Here is a 19,013-nt window from a genome sequence, read left to right as displayed (position 1 = left end):
TCTCGCTCTTCCCCCAGTCGCTCTCGCTCTTCCCCCAGTCGCTCTCGCTCTTCCCCCAGTCGCTGTCGCTCTTCCCCCCAGTCGCTCTCGCTCTTCCCCCCAGTCGCTCTCGTCTCGCTCTTCCCCCCAGTCGCTCTCCGCTCTTCCCCCCAGTCGCTCTCGCTCTTCCCCCAGGTCTCTTCAGTCGCTCTCGCTCTTCCCCCCAGTCGCTCTCGCTCTTCCCCCCAGTCGCTCTCGCTCTTCCCCCCAGTCGCTCTCGCTCTTCCCCCAGTCGCTCTCGCTCTTCCCCCCAGTCGCTCTCGCTCTTCCCCCCAGTCGCTCTCGCTCTTCCCCCCAGTCGCTCTCGCTCTTCCCCCCAGTCGCTCTCGCTCTTCCCCCCAGTCGCTCTCGCTCTTCCCCCCAGTCGCTCTCGCTCTTCCCCCCAGTCGCTCTCGCTCTTCCCCCAGTCGCTCTCGCTCTTCCCCAGTCGCTCTCGCTCTTCCCCCCAGTCGCTCTCGCTCTTCCCCCAGTCGCTCTCGCTCTTCCGTCGCTCTCGCTCTTCCCCCAGTCGCTCTCGCTCTTCCCCCCAGTCGCTCTCGCTCTTCCCCCCAGTCGCTCTCGCTCTCTTCCCCCCCAGTCGCTCTCGCTCTTCCCCCTCGTCGCTCTCCCCCAGTCGCTCTCGCTCTTCCCCCCAGTCGCTCTCGCTCTTCCCCCCAGTCGCTCTCGCTCTTCCCCCCAGTCGCTCTCGCTCTCCCAGTCGCTCTCGCTCTTCCCCCCAGTCGCTCTCGCTCTTCCCCCCAGTCGCTCTCGCTCTTCCCCCCAGTCGCTCTCGCTCTTCCCCCCCAGTCGCTCTCGCTCTTCCCCCGCTCCCCAGTCGCTCTCGCTCTTCCCCCCCAGTCGCTCTCGCTCTTCCCCCCCCAGTCGCTCTCGCTCTTTCCCCCCCCAGTCGCTCGCTCTCTTTCCCCCCCGGCTCGCTCTCCCAGTCGCCCGCTCGCTCTCTTTCCCCCCCCCCCAGTCGCTCGCTCTCTTCCCCCCCCCCCCCAGTCGCTCGCTCTCTTCCCCCCCCCCCCCCAGTCGCTCGCTCTCTCTCTTCCAACAACAACATTCCCTCGAAAAAGCCTCGGCACCGCCGGGCACTTCAGCCTAGTAAAAATATATAAAAGGATCTGTGTGTCTGTCTGTCCGCTATACACTCAAAAGTTATAGAGCGTACCGACACATATGTTATATCAAAAGAATGCTTATGATTAGGGGAGTCTCATAGGCATATTTACTTTTTGGTCAGACAAAAATTGTTCAGACAGTATACAAAAAACGTTCAAAAATCCGCTCATTAGCGGTTGACCAATCCTACCGCTCATTAGCGTTGAGTGACGTGATGGTTGACCAATCCTACAGTTCAGTGAGATGACGGTTGACCAATCGGTGCGTCACGGGGGGGCGTTTCATTCCGTGTGTGGGCGGGACCTAATCCTGCAGCCTCCCGAAACGTAGCCGCCATTTTTTTCACTGCTTTTACTCAACAGCGAGCAGGGCAGCTGCGGCGGCCCGCCGGAGCGGGAGGTGAGTTGGGGTCACTCGGGCCGGGCCTGACAACCGCTCGGCCCAAGACACAGAGCGGGGCAGCGGCCAGCCGTCAACCGCGAGGCCCTGTAAACTGCCGTTTCACAAAAAAGCCTTGGCAACGCTGGCCCCCCCCCCCCCCCAGCTAGTTACTTATAAATGTAACTCAAAACTTGCACCACAAAGGAAACTTTACTGATGACTTTTGTTTTCCTGTAACAGTGTTTCATGATGTATGCCCCAAAGGATAAGAGTCAGCTGAAGCACTGGTATTCTTCTCAAATGTTCTGCACTATACATGGAGGAACACTTGCTACAATAGAAAATGAAATAGAACAAGGTAATTTAAAATAGCTAATGGGATGTTATGTACAAATACATCTGTTAGTAACAATTATTAACTAGGCCATCAGTAGTGAAAGCTTTATTCAAAGATTGAGTCAATTCTGTTTCCAATTTTTTTAATTCACAGCATTTTTAACAATCCAGCTCCTGGATAGATCAACTAGCGTTTGGATAGGTTTGCACAGTGATAATTTTGAACGTTGGGTGAATGGGAAGCCTGTGAATTATACAAACTGGTTACCAAATGAGCCATCACGAGCCGCTGCAGATCCTTATAAAAATGATCCTGTGAGTTTGTTTATTTTTTAAATCTGCTACATCAAAATGTACTGTTTATTAATAAGCTTTGTATAGAGTTCATAATTTTCAACAAACCAATGCGATGCATGTGACATAGGCTCATATGGATATAGTTCCCGATGTTCCTACCCGCTCTGTGCCTAGGTCAAGTGCACGCTGCCTGATCTGACTTGAACCTGCCTGGATTCAGGTCACTAGTATATGCTCAACATTCCCGAGACCTGAGGGTTCTGCTTCACAGTAATGGTGGCTGACTGCAGGGCTTTCTGGTTGTTGTCCAAAAGCAGCAGCCACAAGGCCCCCAACCCAAAGATTTTGGGACCAGAAAATAAAGGGGTCGATTTTCCTTAAGCTGTCGGGAAGGAGGCGGGACTACAACTTTCGGGTTTTAGTCCTGCCTACATCGACGTCTGGCCAATCCGCGCGATTTTCCCTTGATTGACCTTATTGAGCCCGCCCAGCGGGCTCAGCAGGCCAATTAAGGGCCACCCGGCAACAGGTGACATCACAGACTGAAATTTCATCTGTCAAGAACTCTTGACAGATTAAATATCAGTGTTTCACAGCTGTTTGAAGCTGTCAAACACTGACAGTGTGACTTCTAACCTGAGTCCTTCTACGCAGACTCAGTTAGAACTCTCACCGGCAATGAAAGCTGAAGGCTGTCACTTTTGACAGATCGCAGCCATTTTGCTTTCAGTGCCGGCTGAGTGATGGGCTCCCGAAACCTAGAGGAAGAAAGGCTGTTAAGATAAGTACAGGTAATTTAAACATCTTTACACACTTTAGACACACCAAACACACTTACCTTTGCACTTATGCACCCATCACTCACCTGAACACCGACATCGCGACCTCTCCAAGTCCTTCAACCCGACGGCCCGACTGCACTAACCTGTCGGGAATCCCACACGACACCCCTCAAAATAAGGATTAGGCTAAAAACTGCCTGTTAACTACCTGTTAACAGGCAGTTAATTGGCACTAATGCTGTCCCGCCTCGAGTCGGTGGGTCCCAGTGTGGGGCGGGTACCCGCCTCCTATGAAACTTACGTGGAGGCGGGTTTTGGGCGGGATGGTGTCAGGATCCCCGAATTCGGGATTCCCCCCCCCCCCCCCCCCACACGCCTGAAACCACGCCTGGCGGCTCCAGGAAAATCTACCCCAAAGATTCCATTTATCTTTCTTCAGACTGCATGGCCTTCCTACCTGCCTCCTCAGTTCCTCCAATTCAAGGTGGCCAGGTGCAAGTTCTAACTTCTGGGAATGTTTTTTAACGGTGTCCACCTAGTGCACCCGCAGGAAAATGTAATGCCCTGTCGAGGCTTCCCACCCTATTTGCATAGCTGTCCCAGACTTGCACCTACTCCCACTCTCCCCAGAGAGATCCCCAGGAAATTCCTGGGCAACATAAAGGGGTTAGAGACTGGCATCATGGGTCTTCACCAGCGTTCATGCTAAACTGTGCGGCCATGCCGGCTTCTCAATGGGCGGTTTTGCGCATGTGTGAAATTTTGAATGGGCCGTGCAGCCCATTAAAGGGACCACACACCAAAAAAAAATTAGGGGAAACATTGGTCTCCGTCCTTTTTTTACTCTTCTCCGGGTACAAAGGAAATATAAATATGCCCCATTATGCCTGCCAGTTTGTGGCAGCAATTTGTATGGTCCATGGGAGGTACAGAACTATAATATTTATTAAACTTCTGGAAATAAGACTCCCCAAATGCTCGACTGAGCAGTACAGACCAGGAAGTTTATGATTCGATCCTTGGCTATGCTGCTAGCTGATCTTAGCAGGGACGATGGTAGGGGTTCTACACTTGGCCTGAGTGCTTTGAGTTAAGTTGACACAGGACACGTTTGGATTATTAGTCAATTTGCTGCACATCAAAGATGTCATTAATGCTTTGTTTAGGAGAGCCAACACCTTTATCTTTTCCTCTGAACCCAAATGTAGCATAATAGGGCTGCCCAATTCCACCAGACGGTTGGCATGCCTAAAGTACAAAGAGTAATTGATGGCACCCATGTGACTCCTATCCATAATACACTAGCCTGCACAAACAGAGAGGTTCTACTCAGTTACCATATGAAATAAATCAATGCTACTTCCCAGGTAGTTTTTATTATGCTTTCATTTAGCATCAGTAATCCATACTAGGCTTATCTGAATGCAAAGGTAGACTGGAAGACACCTCCTGGGAGACCTGCTGATGGGTTTCATTCCAAGAAACCATCAGTCACCACCTCATTTACTCTAGCTATTGCCAGAGCATCTAGAAGGAGCAGATGATTAGGGGACTCATAATATAGTCTTCATGTTGGTTCTTCTCCCTTAAACAAAGGTTCTGTTTTGTTCATAAAAGATCCCATGACACTGTTCAAAGAGGAGCAGGGAAATCCTCCTGTTGTCCAAAAGTTTGGTTGGAGAAGTGGATTTTAAGGAGGGCTTTAAAGCTGAAGAGGGAGGTGGAGAGGCAGATATATTTATCGTCTGATATGTATTAATATATAATTATATACATTACTGAGTATGGTGCATGCATACTTGTGATTAAAACATCTAACTATGTATAGTGATGTGGCTGTAGCGCAACAATTTTGACTGCACATTAATACAGTGATTCTATCTTCTAGAATATCAGTCATGACCCTTTCAGTAATTTATTTCTTTCAGTAGCAATAGTGGTATCATAAACTGACCTACAGCTTTACTAATATGCCATAAAAATATGCAGAAGCTGCTGTTTAAGGTTTGAATACATAATTTCCTTACCTGTCAATGTACTGAGCATGTAAATTACACTGATTCAGATTTAGTTATTTTACTTTTGAACTATTGAGGATATGAATCTTTTATCATGAAGTGTTGATTCATATCCCAATTGGGAATATTTTATTTGTGCTGTGGCTGCATTTAGTACTTTTAGTCATTTGATTTGTTCACTCAGTATCTCATGTTGCTCATTATAGATTGGAATTTTCTCAAGTAAATGAAACGGGTAATAGCAGCAGCAGATTTATGTCTACATTTCACCAGACAGACCTGATGGAAGACTCGAGCCCTAAGCTGCTGTTAGTAGAAATATAACCAATTAACAATTTCAAATTAGAAGACATATGTTTAACGATATTTTCTGAAATATGTGTTGAGAAAATCTTCAACTTAATTTCCCTTAGTTTATTCATAAAACAAGTTATTTTGTTGCCGTATTCAAGATTTAGAATGTCTTTACTGCAGGTATGTTGCTGAAAAATGTGTTCTCCATGGATTTATCCTCAAGTATTCATGCAAAAAAAAAAGTCAATTAGTTTTAATGACAAAATCTCCTTTCTTGAAATGCAAAGCTTGCCATCTAATGACTTGCTTCTGAATCACGGTTGATAGCTTGCTAGTATGAAGGCTGGCCACCAAAACATAATACTTGGCTGCCTCATCTCAATTCCTAACTCTTAGTTACTCGTTACCACCCACTCGAATCGCACCGCCCCCCCAACAATTCATAAATAGCAGTGAACACTGGGTGGGGGAGAGATTATCAACATTTTTAGGACATTTTTCAGCACCAGGTCTTAGAAACATAGAAGATAGGAGCAGGTGTAGGCCATTCGGCCCCTCGAGCCTGCTCCGCCATTCAATGCGATCATGGCTGCTCATCCAAATTCAATACCCTGTCCCTGCTTTCTCCCCATATCCCTTGATCCCCTTAGCCTTAAGAAATATATCTAACTCCTTCTTAAATATATTTAATGAATTGGCCTCAACTGTCTTCTGCGGTAGAGAATTCCACAGGTTCACCACTCTCTGGGTGAAGAAATTCCTCCTCATCTCTGTCCTAAATGGCTTACCCCTTATCCTTAGACTGTGACCCCTGGTTCTGGACTCCCCCGCCATCGGGAACAGCCTCCCTGCATCTAGTCTGTCTAGTCCTGTTAGAATTTTATAAGTTTCAATGAGATCCCCTCTCATTCTTCTAAACTCTAGCGAATATAAGCCTAATCGACCTAATCTCTCCTCATACGTCATTCCTGCCATCCCAGGTATCAGTCTGGTGAATCTTCGCTGCACTCTCTCCATGGCAAGAACATCCTTCCTCAGATAAGGCGACCAAAACTGCACACAATACTCGAGGTGTGGTCTCACCAAGGCCCTGTACAACTGCAGCAAGACATCCTTGCTCCTGTATTCGAATCCTCTCGCTATGAAGGCCAGCATACCATTTGCCTTCTTAACCGCCTGCTGCACTTGCATGCTTACCTTTAGCGACTGGTGCACAAGGACACCCAGGTCTCATTACACTTCCCTTTCTCCCAATCTATTGCCATTCAGATAATCTGCCTTCCTGTTTTTGCCACCAAAGTGGATAACCTTGCATTTATCCACATGATACTGCATCTGCCATGCATCTGCCCAATTGCCCAACCTGTCCAAATCGTACTGGAGTTTCTCTGCATCCTCCTCACAGCACACAAGCCCACCCAGCTTTGTGTTGTCTGCAAACTTGGAGATATTACATCTAGTTCCCTCGTCTAGATCATTAATATATATTGTGAATAACTGGGGTCCTAGCACCGATCCCTGCAGTACCCCACTAGTCACTGCCTTCTTAAAAATGGCACAAAGGCAACAGGGACAAAAATCCACGACGCCAACAACCTATTGGATGTATTAGTCTGGCGCAGACACAATTTCTGGCGGGGCTCAGAAACAACAGGATTTCACTGAGAATATGATCGGCGGCCAAATCCTAACTGGGCCCGAGACGGACAGAACGACCATCCACCTGAAACATAGCCCATGGAGGGGAGCCAATAGAATTCCCTTGGTCCTTGGCCCTAGCCCCACAACACAGACACTGGGATGAACCCAGCATACAGCGGTGGAAGTGGGGCCCACTTGGGAGGGGCGGTTCTGGCCTGGACCTGCCATAAGAATGCCAGCAGTATGAGTACTATCAGCCTCCTTGTAAACGGTCAACTGGACAGCAATTATACATTTTTTTGAGGCTGCCTGAAAGGCAGCTTAGCAGGGCTGCTTTTCCTGTCCTCTATTCCGATAGCAGGCATTCTACAGTTGCCATACTGGCAAAAGTACCCATCCAACACATGCAAACCAGGTGACCGCACCTGACCCGGGATACTCTGTAGTTTGAGGAGCAGAGGTCACTGGCACCCACGCCACAGCTCTTTTGTCAGCGGAGCAAGGCTGAGGGTTTTTGACCTCCACTATGCAAATTGAAAAAGCAGTCAATGCTTGTGAGGTTTTTGGTCCTTGGTTATACCTAAGGATAAGGTAATTGCAGTGCTTTATCCTTGAAGGATGTTTAAATAAAATACGTCTGAAATTTAACTCATTATAACAGCTAACATTTGTAAACTTCTATTTTTGCAGACTTCCGAACACCTTAATAGCCCTATCTTACAAGAGGAATCAAAAAGGTGTGCTTTATTGTCCAATAGTCATGCTCATCATTCCACTGGAAGATGGTACACAAGAACTTGTAATACAAACGATTATGGCTTTGTTTGTCAAAAATACCCAGGTGAAGTCCTTCAGAGAAATTGTCTTAATTAGATTTTAAATTAATAAATAAGTGCTACCTTAGCCTTGAGGTATACAGTAGCAGTCATCCCTTATTTCCGTACTTGGAAATTGAAATCCCAACAGAGGTCATATTAAACATGCAGCCATAGCTGTGATGAGCTATTGTCGTGTCCATAGAGGTTTGTGTCAATGGTTGCCTAATGCTGGGACATAAAGATTGAAATTATTCTTTGTTTAATATATGTGTAAAATGAACCTATTCTGGAAGAAACTGTGAAATCTATGCTTTGTGGTTTATACATGTTCCTACAGCTCGCTCTTATACGGCTAAATTTCATGGCTTTTTACGGTATGTGTTTTAAATTGAAACTATTGCACATAGGAGTTACAAACCAGATAAAAATAAGAGGTGGTACCAAATGAATTCATTTTTATATGTCCTGATATTCAACAAGAAAATAAAGAAATGATCTGGAAAAACTGTCCTATTACTTGGGGCTAAAGCAGCTGTTTAGGTACATAAGTAAAGTAAAAAATTAATGAGGTCTAAAATTCAAATCAGAAATAACGTTAAGACGCCGCATTTTCAGCTGTGGCTCAGTTGGAAGCAGTCTCACCTCTGTCAGAAGCTTGTGGCTTCAAGTCCTACTCCAGAGACTTAGTACACAATCTAGGCTGACACTCCAGTGTAGTACTGAGGGAGTGCTGCACTGTCAGAGGTGCCGTCCTTCGGATGAGACATTAAACCAAGAGCCCCACCTGCGCTCTCCGGTGGATGTAAAAAATCCCATGGCATTATTTCGACAAAGTGCAGGGGAGTTCTCCCGGTGTCCTGGCCAATATTTATTTCTCAACCAACATTACTTTAAAAAAACAAACGGTTTATCTGATCATTACCACAATTGCTGTTTAGCTTGCTGTGTGCAAATTGATTGCCGTATTTCCTACATTATAACAGTGACTTTGGCTGTAAAACGCTTTGAGATATCCGGAGGTCATGAAAGGCGCTACATAAATGCCAATTCTTTCTTTAGATAGGTTAAAATTAAGACTGTTACTGAGGGAGAAAGTAAGATTTTTTTTTTTTAAACCACCACGGTGGTTTTTTTTTTTCAAAATTGACCAGTCAGCAGTGGGGTTTTCTTGATCTACCAATCTGTGATTAATATATTTTCCCAAGAATGGGAACATCTATTTTACAATCAATGTATCCTCAGCCTATGTTGAAATGCATAAAACACTAAACAAAAATAAAACATTTGTCATGATCCCTAAAGTTGATCTGGCCTCATTGAGCAGTCAACCCTTTAGAAGTGTCCTGGTGTCAATGCTTGCCACTGATTTAAGAAGGTTAAAGCACTTCAAAATGTCTTCATTGTTGTGGAGGGTCACCAGCTGTAGGAATCCCCAGACATATAAAGATTTGGGAGTAAGGGAATCAATTCAGCATGTCTAGATATAATTTGCTTTCTTTTTGGTGCAACTGTTGACATATTCAGAGTGGCTGACTGAGTGCACTGATAATTTTTATAGGTAGGCATCTGTGCTATGAGTAAGCATCAGATACTAGTTTGATGACCCATCTGACTTCTAGGCAGAGACATCTTTGGGTCTGATCTCATTAAGCCCCTGCCAGTGTTTATTACAGAAAAATTTTCCGTCCTAGGACCTGCTAGGTAAGTCTTGTGCTGGGGGTGTCCAGAAAGTTCTTAGACAGAGGTCTGTGCTTTGGCTTCTGTGTGCCCTGTGATGTCATAAGAATTAGGAGCAGGAGTAGGCCATACAGCCCCTCGAGTCTGCTCTGCCATTCAATAATATCATGGCTGATCTTCGACCTCAACTCCACTTTCCCACCCAACGCCCATGTCCCTTGATTGCCTTAAAATCCAAAAAGCAGTCGATTATCAGCCTTGAATATAGATCACAGATCACAGATCACAGAAACCCCACAGTGCAGATAGAGGCCATTTCGGCCCATCGAGCCTGCACCGACACATATCCCACCCGATCCCCGTAACCCCTACACCAACACATATCCCACCCTATCCCCGTAACCCCTACACCAACACATATCCCACCCTATCCCCGTGTATTTAATCCCCCTAACACTAAGGGTCAATTTATCATAGCCAATCAACCTAACCCGCACATCTTTGGACTCAATACTCAATACTCAGTGACTGAGCATGCACAGCCCTCTGGGGTAGAGAATACCAAAGATTCACAACCCTCTGAGTAAAGAAATTTCTCCTCATCTCAGTCCTAAATGGCCGACCCCTTATCCTGATACTGTGCCCCCCTAGTTTTAGACTCTCCAGCCAGAGGAAACAGCCTCTCCGCACTTACCGTCAATCGCCCTCAGAATCTTATATGTTTCAATGCGATCACCTCTCATTCTTCTAAACTCTAGAGAGTATAGGCCCATTCTACTCAATTTCTCCTCATAGGACAACCCTTTCATCCCAGGAATCTAGCGAACCTTCGTTGCACCCCTCTAAGGCAACTATATCTTTCCTTGGGTACAGAGAACTGTCCTTTTGCTTTGTACTATCTAAGCAGTTTTTCTAATGCTGTATGACCTGTACTGTTGGAATGATTGTTATTCAATCAATACAGGTTGTACAGTATGGGGGAGAAATTCAGTAGGCTGCGCCACCCGTTAGCGCCTTAAGAGGGCGCAAAGTGGGTCGCAAGCCAACTGGCGCCCGTGCGCGTCACTGTCCACGCCTCCCGCTAAATTCCGCGGGACGTTAGTGGTGGCGCCGCTACCGATGACGTCATCGGTGTGTGCAGCGCCCCGCTGACGCCCCGGCCGCGATATTTGGCAGTGTCCCCTGATTTACCGCCGGACGCTATGTCCGACCGGTTCAGGGGGGCCTACGTGCGGCCGGGGAGGCGCAAATTAAAGGAGAGGTGCGGGGTGGCCATTTTTGTTGTTGGCCGCCTGCCAACACCTGCCTGCGCTCCCGTCCCCAGCCTCCTGAAACCGCCCCCCCCCCCACCCCGGAGTGCCGGCTGCGTTCCAAGAGCCCGGCACTTCTCTTCGGTGCCGGGCTCTTTTGCCTGCATTCCCGAGCTGGGCCCAAGATTGCGCTGCATAAGGCCCCTTCCCTTTAAGAAGGGGAGGCAGGCCTGCAATACCGCAGCGCGACGTGCCGCAGCGTGTGGCGCTGGGGTACGTTGCACCACGATATTCAGTCGCAGCGCCCCAAGAGGGATGCGGGGCACCTCCAGTAGCGCCACGCTTCCCTTTGGGGCGCTACCACTCAATTTCTGGCGGGTGGCCGCGAATGCTTCCGGGGCGCTACTTTTAGCGCCCTGGCGAGGCTGGCGCCCCAAACGGGGCTATACTCAATTTCTCCCCCTATATCTTTCTATCACATGTTCCAAAGTAAACATTCACTGCTCATCTGTAATCAATTTTATAAGTTCCATCATACTTGTTTTATTGTCTCTATAGATAAATCCATCCATCATGTCAATGCATCATCTATGTATCCAGCACTTGATACTTTTGCATATGGAAACTACACATACAAACTGATCAAGAAGAACCTAACGTGGTATGAAGCATTAAATGAATGCAGACAAAGAGAAACTGAACTAGTCAGCGTCACTGATCAATACCACCAAGCTTTTCTCACGGTCATTGTGAACAAGCTGTCACACCCACATTGGATAGGACTGTCCAGCCCAGATGTATGTCCAAAACTATATTACCATTAATAACTTGGTTTTTATATACTACATCAATAAAGTTAAAGATAGAAATGTTAATGTTCTTGTCATCCATACTTGTCATTGTTTGCAGGATGGAAAAAGCTTTATTTGGTCAGATGGTAGTGGCACTGTATTCAGTCATTGGGCAGAGGAAGGTCCTCACTCATCTCATGATTGTGGGTACATGGATACTAATGGCTACTGGAAGACCACTGATTGTGAAACTCAACTCCAGGGAGCTTTCTGCCAGATTTTGCAAAGTAAGAATTCAGCTTCAAAACCTTTCAGGACTATGGCCGGATTTTGCGTAGGTAATAATGGTGAGGCTGTCAGAGATACCCTGCTCCCCCACAGGGCGTGCTGTAACAGTCCTCACCAGTATATTTGTCATTGAAATCAATCCAACGGCGTAAAGTTGGGGTACTTACCCACTAGTTACTCACTAAACACGCCAGAAAAAGTTAGGGCTGGTGCATTCAGAAGTAAGTGAATTTTTAACGGTGTGGTAAGTGATAATTACTGCCAAACAACCTCTCTGGCCCTGAAAATTTAATTTTATAAGAGTGGAGTCTCATTCCTTCAGAAGTTAATTAGTGTTGGAGATTTTTTTTTAATGCAATTAATATTTTTTTCTCTCTTTTATATCTCTCTCTCTTTACCCCATCTGTCTTTTTCCAATCTTTATTTTGCTTCCTGTACATGTTTTAAATCTAATTTGTACTTCCTGGTTTAGACTCTGTGGGGTCGATTTTAACTCGGGTGCGGGGAATTGTCGGATTCTCCAAATTTGGTGTTTCCCACACGAATCTAAATGAGTGTGAGATTGATGCAATTTTAACTCAGTTGGCCAATTGATTTCCAACGTGTGGGAACCCTTGGCAAATGAGTATTTCCAGTCAGAAAGTCGCATAATATGACGTCATTATTGCTGCTGCATTTAGGGCCTGCAACAAGCCTTGCTTCTGCAGGCTGCCAACCTTTTGGCATTTGCTGATGCACTGAGCTGGAAGCAGAATGGCAAGAGAAAGACCGAGGTCTGCACCCCGTTTTGACGACGTTGCCCTGCAGGCTTTAGTGGAGGGAGCAAGAGCTCACAAGGAGGTGCTCTTCCCTTCATCAGGGAGGAAGATGCCTCTCCAGCAGACAAAGGCTGCGTGGCTGCAAGTGGCAGAGGAGGTCAACTCCTTATCGGCTACCCGCAGAACCTGGATACAGTGCAGGAAGAGATTTCATGACCTTCAGCACACTGGAAAAGTGAGTATGAAGTTCCCATCACTCTCAATCTGATCTCCATTGTCTCTCCTCACCAGCACTCGGCTTTAGCAATCTCTTCCTCCACATCCCACTTGACACTGACATCCATGCACCCTTACCCATTCCCTCTCTCTCTATGCTCACATTCACCTAACTATTCGACTATGCAGCCCTCACACTCCCTATTACTCTGATGCTTTGAACACAACTGACAACACACAGGGAGGGCCCTTGGTCTTGCCACCTCACTCCATCTTTGTCTCCTTCTAAGCATCTATGCTATGGATTCTCTACACTCACTCCTTCATTCTCACTCAAACTCCACTTGTCTCCCTCATTGCAGGAAAAGAGAGCTCACAATAAAAGAGAACGAGCGAGGACAGGAGGAGGGCCACCATCAGTAGCCCACCTCACCCCCTGGGAGGAGGCGGTCCTGGAGATCGTAGGACTGGAGGATGAGGCGCAAGTGGGAGACGGACAGATGGGTGCATCACAGCAAGCTGGTGACAGAATAGTTTTCCATCTCTCATTGACATTGCATGAGTCGCTGATAATGATTCTGAAGCTATAACAGATGGACCTATGATTATCTGCAATGTGCATGTAACCTTGACCTCACATCTCTAATTCTTTCCTTTACTCCCCCACAGGACCATCGAGAGCCCCCGTCCCCACTGTCCAGGAGGAAGAGCCTGAGCTTCCAGACTCCTCAGAGGAATCTGCAACCTCTGAGGGCGCAGTGTCAGCAGAATTCGGTGCACCCAGCACCAGTGCAGACACTCACAACTCGGTGGGACCTTCGGGACATAGAGTAGTGTTGTCACCTGGTGTATTAGAGCTCACAAGTGAGCATCAGCAGATTGTGGAGACAAGGACAGCAGTGGAGAGTGCTAGTCGGAGGGCGCAGGACTCTGCCAGCTCAGCTCAGCTGCATGTCGACCCTCTGCCTCTGGGTCCATCCATAAAATCAGTGGGGCTGGAACTCCAGGAACAGATGCTGGAGTCTCTGGCAGGTTTTGTCTCCAGGGTTGATGTGAGTGTGGAGCGAATGGAGGAGTCCATAGCGAACATGAGCTGAGCCTTTGTGGAGTCATTGGCGCATGAATGCATCACCATGGAAAGGATGGCAACCTCCATGGAGGAGATAAGTCGCCAGGGTATGGAAAACATGGTGAGTGTTCATAATAGAATGACATCTCTTGAGGAGCGATGGGCATCTATTGAACAGAGAAACCAGACCTTCATGGAAGTCCTTCTGAGTAGGACTGCCAGTGCAGATACGGGTCCCATGGCCCCCTGATGTGCAGCAAGGTGCTCTCAAGCCACTTCCAAGCACTGGCCCCTTCTGGCCTGTGCATCTTCAGGTGGGTGAGCAGCAGCCTGGCGCTCCTGTTGCTGCTGCTGTTGTTCCTGGTTCTGCTGGTGCTGCGGCTGGTGTTCGAGCTCATCTAATGCCCAGAAGGGAAGGAAATAAATGGCTCCCATGCTTCTGGTATATGCCTCCGTTGAGGAAGCGCTGAGTGAAGGTGACGAGCGGGGTTTCCCAGGAGGTCACACTGGAGATGTGTGAGGCTCCAACCTTCCACAGGTGTGGTTAAGCCTGGTAAAAGTTGCCCCAGGCCTGAAACAGCAAAGTCCTGCCACCTGCAAATGATGACTGATCAAATCTCCTCCTTTAATGGTTGACCTGCAGCTGATAGTCAGCAAGCCAATAGTGCTCACGCCAGGTTTCACAGGCGTGATCCCCACCAGGCGTCTTTTACGTGGGAAAAGGGTTAAAAATGCAAGGGCCTGTTGAAATGGGATTATAAAGGCCAATTATTGCTGATTAAGGGCCTCAGGCGGGACTGATTCGGGACCATCAGACACGCCTGGGTTAAAATGGCTCGGGGTCGGGAACCAGGCGGGGGGGGTCCCGACCCCCAGTTTTTGCAATTTCTTTTTTTTTTTTACCCCACACACGCCCCAAAGCCTGCCTCACGGCTGAGTTAAAATCGACCCCTGTGTCTCAGTGAGGATTCTTCAATCTGATTTGTTGAAGAGCCTCACCGTTCCTTTGCCTGCTCGCAGATGTCACAGATCCCCTGTAGAGGGAGCCGAGCTGGATCAGATGCCGGATTAGAGCAAGTCTCCGCTCAAAAGCCTGCGAAAACTTTGTGGGCAGCTATCAGTGTAGTGAACTCCAAGTGCCGTTCCTTCGCTGCTGACTGCAAAATCTGGGCCTAAGCTTATTTTTTGTGGCTGTACCCCAGTAAAAGTGGTTGGAGAGTGCATGGTGCACAATCCACTCACTTACGTCCTCAAATCATAATCGGGGTTCTATGCACATCATAGGACACTGATTTGCATGTTATAGGGACCTACCACTTGAAACAGCTGAGTGCTTCAGCTGTCCAACGGTGGGCTTCTATAAAAATGGTGGCAGCTGGAGTGTCGCCGTTAGCGGGGCGGTAACCCGTTTTGAGGCTGTTATTTTTCTCGTTGACACTGATTTGGCCAAATCAATCAGCAGCCCTGAGGTGTGGGAGGAAAGTCTGTGAATTAGAATTGCCTAAATATTTCTAATTAATCTACTGTTTACAGCTGCAACATTAAGTTTCCCGGCTTACAAAGTGGAGTGCCCAAACGCAGCTAAAGGTTTGCCTTGGATTCCATTCCGAGGCAATTGTTACCTTTTTGACCTGGTTTTATACAATTCTTCAAGTTTAACAATGGAAGAAGCTAAAGAAGTTTGCAGAAACCTGGGTAAGACATTCCACCCTGAAAAACCTAGCATGCAATCTAATATATTGTTCATGTTGGTGTAAATTTGAGCTCATATAGAGGTGCAGCTTATTTACTATGTTTTATACAGTAGTATTTTTAAAGTGGTCGTAAAGTCACAACAAGTGTTTGAATCATCCAACAGCTCTGATCATGATCACACTTTTCTTATGTATTACACATTTCTGATGTACTTTTCCTGCTGTAAAATAATTAGATTTATGCTATGGTAAACAGTTATAACCCAAGTTACTTTGTATCAGTCAAAGTGCTCTTACACCTTGTAACCTTTGCGATGTTTTCATGCTCAGGAAGAACCATGCTAACGATCCTATAATTAGTCTCATGACCTCCTTTGTGTCAGTGACCTAAAAATAAAGGCTTTTTAATACATTATCTGTCAAACATCCATTTATCTATAGTACATTAAAAGTTTTGCACAATTATATACTTCCTGTAAATTAACAGTTACTTCCTTTAACACTTCACTATCGTACCTATCTGTCCCAATCAAACTTGCGTATTCATTTTAATTACCCTTGACTAAGCCTCCCATGATTGGGCATTAAGGTAGCACTGTTGCTCACTTACTTGTGAAATCTCCCCAGGTAGTGAAGTATATTATGGAGCTCTAAGATCCAGCCTGCCCTCTACTTCCTCCATGCTGTCACCTACTCACTTCTGCTGCCTCCTTGCCCTCCTTTTGCAAATCGATTTTCCCCTGCTGAAACTTCCAACCTGACTGCTAACTCCTGCAATGGCCACCCACTGCAACTTGAACAAACCTCCCTACCATAATCCAACCAGAAGCCCCCTACCGTGACTGCCAAAGCTATTCTGTCATGTGTACTGGTCATGTTTTTCTTTCGCAATTCAACTTGCCTATTTATTTTTCTTGCCTCTAAAAGAGTCCTCCAAGCTTGTTCCACACAATACTTACCTTTTAGACTTCCTAGCTCAGTCCACAAGAAAGGTATTTTAGAGCTGGTAAAATCAGGCCTGTGGCCTGAAAGTACCCACTTCCACTCCACTGCCACCTCTCAAGGCTGCTACACCCTCGTTAACACAACCAATCCCTGAGTGAATCCAGCCCAAGGATCTCGGACATACATACTCAGTATGATCTATTTTAAAGTATACAGGTTTCCCCAGATCGCTGTTGGAAAACCCTTTTTATACTAATGGGGAGTGAGAGGAATTAATTTTCCTTCACCTGTGCCTGTGTACAAGCTCCTGGAAAGGATGTTACCCCAATGACTCATGCCACTCTTTTTGAAGATTACAGCACTAAGGAGCAATGTGGGTTGGAACCTGGACAGGATACCTGTGACCAGGTAATTGCACTCACAACCCACATCGAAGCTGGTTGACAGCGAGGGCTCATAACAGCAGTGCTTTATGTGGTCATGTCTGCAGCATGTGATGTGATATGGAGGGCTGGTCTACTGCTGAAAATGTCTAGTATAGTACACTGCAAACCAACATTGCGCCTGCTAACAATCATGCTCACCAACCACAAGCTCCAGTTCATCTCATGAAGCCGATCAACAGACCTCGACTACTGAATAACGGGCTCCCGCGGGGCTCAACCTTGGCACCACCAGTGACATCCCGCCGACCCAGCCGCGGAAATTTGGATAATGCATATGACCTTGCGATAGCCATCCAAGCAAGAACTCTTGTCCAAGCGGAACGCAGGCTTCCAGAAGATTTGAAAGTACTTGAGGACTATTATAAGCTGTGGCAGCTTTGTCCGAATCCTCAGAAAATGCATGTCTCTGCATTTCGTTTGAAAAACCGGCATGCAAGGAAGCACCCGAGTGCTCCCTTCTGTGGTACTGAACTCGGGCACCGGGACTTCCAAAATGACATTGGAGTGGTTCTGAATCATAGTCACACAACGTTAACTGCAGCCAAGATAAAGACTGCAATCAACTTAATCCACAAAGGGACCAGTTGGGTAGCGCACCATGCGAACAGTCACCTTGGCCCTTGTTTTCTCAGTAGCAAAATATTGCACACCACTATGGGTGGGAAGTGCACGTACAAATCTTGTTGATGTGAAACTGAACAGCACGATGAGAATCATCACAAGAATGCTGAAACCAAACCGACAGTCTGGCTTCCTGTCCTCGTGCATATGTTGTTACCACCTCTCAGAAGAGAAGCAACAATAATCAAATAATACAACCAAGCCTTAGCAAACTCAGATCTGCCTATTAATGAACATCTCCAGAAGCTCCAAAGATGGTGCCTTAAGTCCAGGAAACCTTCTAGTTAGCAGCCAACACTCTCAAAACATTGGAACGCTCACCTAAAGACAAGTGGTGAAGGATGTGGGAAACCAGCAGGATCAAGAATCAGGACCTAATTATGGACCCCGTGTCAATATCGCCCAAGCAGAGCCCAACTCCCAGGCCTCCAAGCAATCAGCAAATTCAGTATAACCATAATAAGTGCTTTCAAAAAAAATTAAAAGCCAACTCTCAACTTGGTGTTCTGAAATTAGCTTACCAAATAATTTAAAACCTCTTGGGCAGGGGGGAGGGGTGTGGAAGGGGCAGGGAATGAAGATTGGCGGTCTTCAATTTCCTGCATCACTCTTTTCTCCCCCCCCCCCCCCCCCCCCCCCAAAATACTCAGACCCTTCCAACACTACCAGATCCCAGTGACACCAGGCTTTAGCTCCAAGAGCCCAAGTCACCTCTCCTTAGTCCTCCCAGAAGTTTGAACCTGCTCCCCAATGCCCCTGCACCCCAGAACTAGTCCTTTTATCGTCTCCCAGTAGTCCAACACCATAGATCCCCATGCTCCAAAACTAACAGACCCCTCTGCTGCTCCTAAACCCACCCATTATTCCTGTAGGGGGTTTTGGTTTGGGGTATGTGTATGGTCAGTCAGTCGTGTGTCTGAGCTGCTCCAACCCCGTGCGGTTCGAATCACTTCCCCTTTGGTTCTGACCACCGGACTTATTTACAAGTAGCGATATAGACAAACGAGACCAGTGGTTCGGTGCAAAGAAAACCAATGTTTATTAAAATAGAGAACAATTACTATACAGAGAAAATCACACTGGATGCAGCACAATTACACTTAACGGGGGGAGGAGAAATGGACACATCGAGGGAAAATGACACTTTAGCAATTCCCCTTAACTCCCACCCTTTACACCTATCTAGATTATCTTGTGATGGGCCAGAAAATTGATGCTCACCAGTCTAGGATGTTGAAACGCCTGCTCCGTGCCCTGTTGCCTGCTGATGTCTTAGGTTTTCACCGCCCAAAGCAGAGATACCCCAGTAATTTAAACGTAGCTGCGGGTATTCTACTTCCCTGGACGGGCTCTTCGTCGACGATCCTCTTGCTGGATTGATGGTAAGGCAGGGCACCGGAGGCGAGGCGGGAGAGAGAGAGAGAGAAATGGCCTCCCGAGGGACTAGTTATACCCTTCCCGGTAGCCCTTATCTCTCCCGCCAGATCAGCTCATTTCTTTTGTCTAATCTGGACGTATTGAAACTCATACAAAAGGTACTGATCTGGG

General features: G+C 47.0%; 1 protein-coding gene across 1 annotated transcript in view; it reads left to right on the top strand.

The window, feature by feature from the left end:
* pla2r1 (phospholipase A2 receptor 1) overlaps positions 1 to 19,013 on the top strand; it is a 180,639-nt gene that overhangs the window by 137,831 nt on the left and 23,795 nt on the right. The window contains exons 22-27 of the mRNA XM_085984225.1: positions 1,765 to 1,882; positions 2,015 to 2,175; positions 7,583 to 7,733; positions 11,196 to 11,434; positions 11,547 to 11,715; positions 15,293 to 15,454. Of these exons, the coding sequence (XP_085840351.1) occupies positions 1,765 to 1,882; positions 2,015 to 2,175; positions 7,583 to 7,733; positions 11,196 to 11,434; positions 11,547 to 11,715; positions 15,293 to 15,454 (1,000 nt within the window). The remainder of the gene's footprint in view (positions 1 to 1,764; positions 1,883 to 2,014; positions 2,176 to 7,582; positions 7,734 to 11,195; positions 11,435 to 11,546; positions 11,716 to 15,292; positions 15,455 to 19,013) is intronic.

This window comes from Somniosus microcephalus, chromosome 4 (assembly GCF_052327205.1).
Source record: "Somniosus microcephalus isolate GS21.2 chromosome 4, FLI_Smic_1.0, whole genome shotgun sequence".
Lineage (NCBI taxonomy): Eukaryota > Metazoa > Chordata > Chondrichthyes > Squaliformes > Somniosidae > Somniosus > Somniosus microcephalus.
This window is presented reverse-complemented; position numbering and strand designations above follow the sequence as displayed.